The sequence below is a fragment of the Cyprinodon variegatus genome, unplaced genomic scaffold, assembly GCF_000732505.1.
Source record: "Cyprinodon variegatus isolate N-32 unplaced genomic scaffold, C_variegatus-1.0 Scaffold1112, whole genome shotgun sequence".
Classification (NCBI taxonomy): domain Eukaryota; kingdom Metazoa; phylum Chordata; class Actinopteri; order Cyprinodontiformes; family Cyprinodontidae; genus Cyprinodon; species Cyprinodon variegatus.
In genome coordinates, this window is record NW_015151565.1 from 190,867 (window position 1) to 196,228 (window position 5,362).

The 5,362-nt window shown below is 55.0% G+C and overlaps 2 protein-coding genes across 2 annotated transcripts in view; both read left to right on the forward strand.

Moving 5' to 3' along the window:
* ccdc88c (coiled-coil domain containing 88C) overlaps positions 1-2,864 on the forward strand; it is a 31,330-nt gene extending 28,466 nt beyond the window's left edge. Inside the window, exons 26-28 of the mRNA XM_015400514.1 lie at positions 667-906; positions 1,017-1,255; positions 1,332-2,864. Coding sequence (XP_015256000.1) covers positions 667-906; positions 1,017-1,255; positions 1,332-2,012 — 1,160 coding nt within the window. The 3' untranslated portion in view covers positions 2,013-2,864. The remainder of the gene's footprint in view (positions 1-666; positions 907-1,016; positions 1,256-1,331) is intronic.
* The window catches only part of LOC107101555, a 14,879-nt gene continuing 11,774 nt past the window's right edge, over positions 2,258-5,362 (forward strand). The window contains exons 1-3 of the mRNA XM_015400508.1: positions 2,258-2,482; positions 3,313-3,495; positions 3,538-3,721. Of these exons, the coding sequence (XP_015255994.1) occupies positions 2,258-2,482; positions 3,313-3,495; positions 3,538-3,721 (592 nt within the window). The remainder of the gene's footprint in view (positions 2,483-3,312; positions 3,496-3,537; positions 3,722-5,362) is intronic.

A 5,362-nucleotide genomic window follows, 5' to 3' on the forward strand; every position in this document is an offset into this window, starting at 1 on the left:
TCTGAAGGACTCGGCCCATGATCTGGTTCTGGAGGACCCGGCCCAGTGTCTGGTTCTGGTTCTGAAGGACTCGGCCCATGATCTGGTTCTGGAGGACCCGTCCCAGTGTCTGGTTCTGAAGGACCCGGCCTAGTATCTGGTTCTGGAGGACCCGGCCCAGTATCTGGTTGTGGTTCTGGAGGAGCCGGCCCGGTATCTGGTTGTGGTTCTGGAGGAGCCGGCCCGGTATGTGGTTCTGGTTCTGGAGGACCCGGCCCAGTATGTGGTTCTGGTTCTGGAGGACCCGGACCGGTTTCTGGTTCTGGAGTGTTTTCTCTCTTCCAGCTGGGATGAGCTTCCAGAACATAGATCCATGAAGGCAGAAGCTGCAGAGACCAGAACCATTCCAGTGTTTGGACCGGAACCAGTGAAACCTGATCAGAACCGGGTGTAATGTGGAGTCGGGTCTGGACAGTGTAGGTAGAACTGTCCGTCAGAACCAGAACTAGCCTGTCCACATCCAGCCTATCTAGTCGGGTTCAGAACCAGGATCAGAATGAGGCTGAACCTGCTGGTTCTGAACGGGTCCAGATTTACAGGTTGTGTTCACATCAGAACCTTCTGGCTGCAGATGTTGGACCTGAAGTCATGAAGGTTCTAAATGACTCCTGTTGGTTCTGCTTCCAGGTCCAAACCTCCGGAACCGCCTGACCTCCACTCCAAACCTTCAGTCCTCCTCTGCGAGCCCGACCCGCAGCTCCAGAACCGGTCCGGCTGGGAGCCAGAGACCCAGAGGTGGGTCAGCGGGCCGCTTAGATCCAGAACCTGCGCTTCTGTTGGATGATGACCCGGTTTTTGGAGGACGACCCGGTTCTGGGGACTTCAGCCACAATACTTCCAGCTCCAGCTCCCCTGTTGGATGTAGAGGTGAGACCAGAACCACCAGAACCAGAACCAGACACAGCAGAACTAGAACCACCAGAACCTGTGACCGTAACAGAACTAGAATCAGAACAGACTGTTTCTGCTCCTCCCAGATTCTTCAGACCTGCAGCTGCGCTCGGCCAGCCTCTCCAGCGATGACGTCATGGTGATCAGCCAATCAAAGCAGAGCCTGTCCCGTAGCTCCACCCTCCCGTATGACCACACCCCTCAGAGGGCCCAACCGCAACGAGGCGGCGGAGCCAGGGTTAAACCACGCCCAGGTTCCCCAGGAAGTGAGATGGTAACTCTGGAGGAGTTCCTTCAGGAGAGCAACCTGCTGTCCCCCCCGCTGGTGAGACCCCCCCCCCCCAGTTTAATATTAATGTTATTAAGGAGCTAATTAACCAATGAATGCGCCTCTTCATCAGCTGTCAGCAGGAAGCACAGATGACCTCATCACAGATTACTTCACCAGAAGCCCCGCCCCCTCATCCAGGGACCAGGGGACTCCCACCAGCTACGTCCCCCCAACCATCCACTCATCCAATCAGAGGCCCGGTCAGAGCGTGAAGCCGTCCCCTCGACAGCCGGTCGGCCAATCGCCAGCCTCGAACCAAACGCTCCCCCAGCGAAGCGGCCAATCGCTGAGCAGAGCCTTCAGCCTGGCCTCCGCTGACCTGCTGTGCTCCCAGGGACCCGACAGCTACGACGCAGACGGAGTGGTCCGTCGCCAAGGAGGCGGCGGCGCCCAGCGACAGCGTCCCCTCTCTGCCCGCTTTGGACCTCCGGACTTCCTGAGTCCCACTGTCCAGCATTCGGCGTCCCTGAACCTGCAGACGGAGAGGTGGGCGGAGCGTGAGCGGGACAGGGGGCGTGCGGCCGTCTGCAGGAATGGCCACCGTGGAGAGGTCGCCATGGTGACGCCGGTCAGGGCCACGCAGCCCCATGAAGCGTCACAGGAAGTGGAGGTCCAGGGGGGCGAGCGGCCTGGAGAACCAGACTCCAGCAAAGATGGCAACCGAGTCCAGAGCGGGTCCAAGAGCACGCCGTCCTCTCCGGACCCCAACAGCGACCCGCAGACCGTGTGGTACGAGTACGGCTGCGTCTAAACCCAGGGCGGGCCGGTCTAAGCGCTGGAAAAGGAACACGGTCTGATCGGACCAGCGCCGGTCGGCTCGGTTCTACAGAAACATTCACTGTCAGGCTTTGGTTCTGATCCACCACTGAGAGGGTTCTCCAGAACCCGACCTGAACACGTCTCCATGGGAACAAACACTGGAAGAATAAATAGCTGGACGGACGGCGCCCAGCCCAAATTACAGGCTTCCTCCTCCATCTTTAGCTCCTACCCAGCATGCATCACTTTACGGGAAGCCCGGCCAGCGCCGCTCGCTCTAACCCAAAACCACTGAGGAAACCACGGTGTTTGGGCCCGGCGCCGGAGGAGGTCCAGCTCAACAGAACCCGGCTGTGGTTCTGGAAGGAGGAAACGATGCGCTTCTATTTTCATCACGGCAGGAAGCGGATCGGCCTCTGCAGAACCTGCAGTCTGACCCAGAACCACGGTCCTGTTCTGAGGGTCCATCAGAACCGACCAACGAACCACCCCCCCATGCATTATGGCCCGTTTCCTGGTTCTGTTTCTGAAAGCTGGAAAACCTGGAAGGTTCTGATCAAAGACAGGAACCAGAGGAACTAAGATGATGATGATGATGATAGTGATGAAGAACAGCCTCTTCCTGCACAAACCTGTAAATTATTTCCTGTAACTTTTGTACATTTTCAGTAAATATTGGACCCGGCGCCGGTCCGGTCCGGACGGGACTCGGCGCCGGTCCGGACCGATGCCTTTAGAGAACCTGGTAGCTGAGATGGTGTTTGTGTCGGTTCTGCTGCTGCTGTGATGTCACTACTGCTGAATCGGACCTGCGGTTCTGTTCAAAACTTGGTAGAAATAAAGATCTATGAATTTAAACTGTTTCTGCTCCTGATTTGGACCGAGTCTCAGCGGTACCGTCAAGGTGGAACATTCCTGCCTGGCTCCGGGTCCAGTGGACCGGACCAGAACCTCTCTAGGAACCAGATGGCAGCAGAACTTGGCGAAGAGGAATGAGGTTCTGGGACCGACTAGATGTTGGACCAGAACCGCATCTAGACAGACCCAAACAGCTGCTCCCTGCACGGTGGAGGAGGTGTTATGAATTGGGTCGGGGGTTCTGGAGCCAAACTGTTGTAGATTCTTTGACTTCCAGAACCATTGTTAGACGATTATTGGACATCAGTTCTGTTCCGGTTCTGCTCATCAGAAGTTCTGCTTTCATGAACCTGAACAGATTTTAGCCTGGTTCCGGTTCTGGAAGTCATCTGGGTTTGCCAGGTAGTCTGGTTGGAGATCCTGGTTCTGTTCAGGTTCGGCAGAGAGGACCGTTTGAGGACAGAACCGGAAACAGCTGCCGCGCGGGTTGGAGCCGCTGCTGCTCGGTTCTATCCCGGGAATCCATAGCTGTGGTTCCGGACGCTCCGAACCGGTCCAATCTGCAGACATCTTCCTCCCAGCCGGACTCGGGCTGCGCGCGCGCCCCCTGCGGCAGGGTTCCGTGTGTTTGAAGCGTGCGCGCGCTCTGCGGTCCGCAGGCGCTCAGCGCGCGCTGTCAGTCTGAGGACCGCCGGAGCGGAACCACGCGGGAGAAACTCCTCTCTGCTCAGAGCAAGTTTGAGGAGAAGTTCGGAACCAGTGCGGGTTTCTGGATCAGATTCGGATTGAAGCTGCAGTTCGGAACCAGGAAGGTCTGCGCGGCAGGTGGACCTCCAGCTCCAGGTAGGAGTAGCTGAGGGCTGTTGTCATGGTGATGTGGAGGTTCGAGGCTGACTCCAGAACCGTTAGCTTGTTGTAAAAATGGATCAGAACCGGGACTTTATGACTCGGTTCTGGAGAATCCGGATGGGTTCTGATGAGCTGCAGAACCTTTTAGAACTTGTTCACTGAGCGAGGTTTGCACTGCTGCCAAACCTGCTGCCAAACCTGCTGCCAAACCTGAGCAAGCTCTGCCCTGGTGGCGGTTAGGGGCTTCCTGTGGTTCAGCTTCACCAGAAGAACCAAAGAACAGAGGAAGTTAGAGACCCAGAAAACCGGAACCCTAAGGAGGCTAAAAGCTTCCTGGGGAGGAGGATGTGAAGACGTGTCCCTGGGGACATGTCCCTCATGCAGCTCCATCTAGTTTTGGACCCAAACCTTGTCTCCCAGTTCTGCTGTCCTCCTTTCAGTCGCTCCGTCCTGGGATCCTGGTTTGAACCGGTTTAATGATCCTGGATCAGAAGCGTTTCCAAAATTGGACGAGCAGAATCTGAACAAAGGTGCTGGAGTCTGCTGCCTCCGTTCACCTCCTCCATCCTAATTCTTCTCCATCAGGAGCAGCTTCCTGGACCAAAGAGCAGACCTGGTTCTGCTTTAAATCCAGCTGGATTCTCCTGGGCTCAGTCTTCATCTCAGTGTTAACTGGTCTGACCTCAGAACCCATTTGGATTCAGAGTGCAGGCTGCTGTTGGGTCCAGGCCCAGATTCTGGGCTGCGGTTGGATGCAGAGCAGAAGCTCTTTGTGCAGCAGGACACAGAAGCCAAAGCCAGATCCGCTCGGCGTCCGAGGAGTCCAGGAAGTGAAAGTGGAATTCTAAGGGGGGGGGGGATTGATGTCTGGCTGGTTTTCCTCAGATAGAAAATGACTGGATGATCTGAGTGATCTGGATCTATGAAGTGACCTGAGTTGACGCGTGTTGGTAGTGATGTTAAAATATGAGTGCATTGATACAACAGAATGTCCAGTCTCCTGTGGGCTGCTTTCTGAAGCAAGGTGTCGGTGATCCAGATAAACGTTCATTTCTTCAACAGAACCATGAGCTCGATCGCTGATTCATGATTAAACGATAACAGATCGAATAAAATACACATTTCTGAACTGAGAATGACATCATTGAATGAGTGACGGGTCATTTTCCTCAGCTTTTAACTTGCTGGAATCCGTGTAGGCAGATCTGTTGACATGCAGATCTGAGTCTATAGCTCTAGATCACATTCAGTCTCTGTGGTTAAAGTCTTTGCCTTCATAGATTCATTAAAGTCATTTAGAGACCTCATGGGATTTATATACGGCTGACACTCAGTTTTGGAAGCAGAAGGTTCTGTTCAGATTCACATCAGAACAAGAGAGACCTAGAGGACCGCAATGTCCAAAGCTATGCGCTCCAGAGCACCAGTACGGACCGGAAATCCATGATCAATACCTGAAACAGCTTTCCACCTGTCCCGCTATGCGCTCCAGAGCACCAGTACGGACCGGAAATCCATGATCAATACCTGAAACAGCTTTCCACCTGTCCCGCTATGCGCTCCAGAGCACCAGTACGGACCGGAAATCCATGATCAATACCTGAAACAGCTTTCCACCTGTCCCGCTATGCGCTC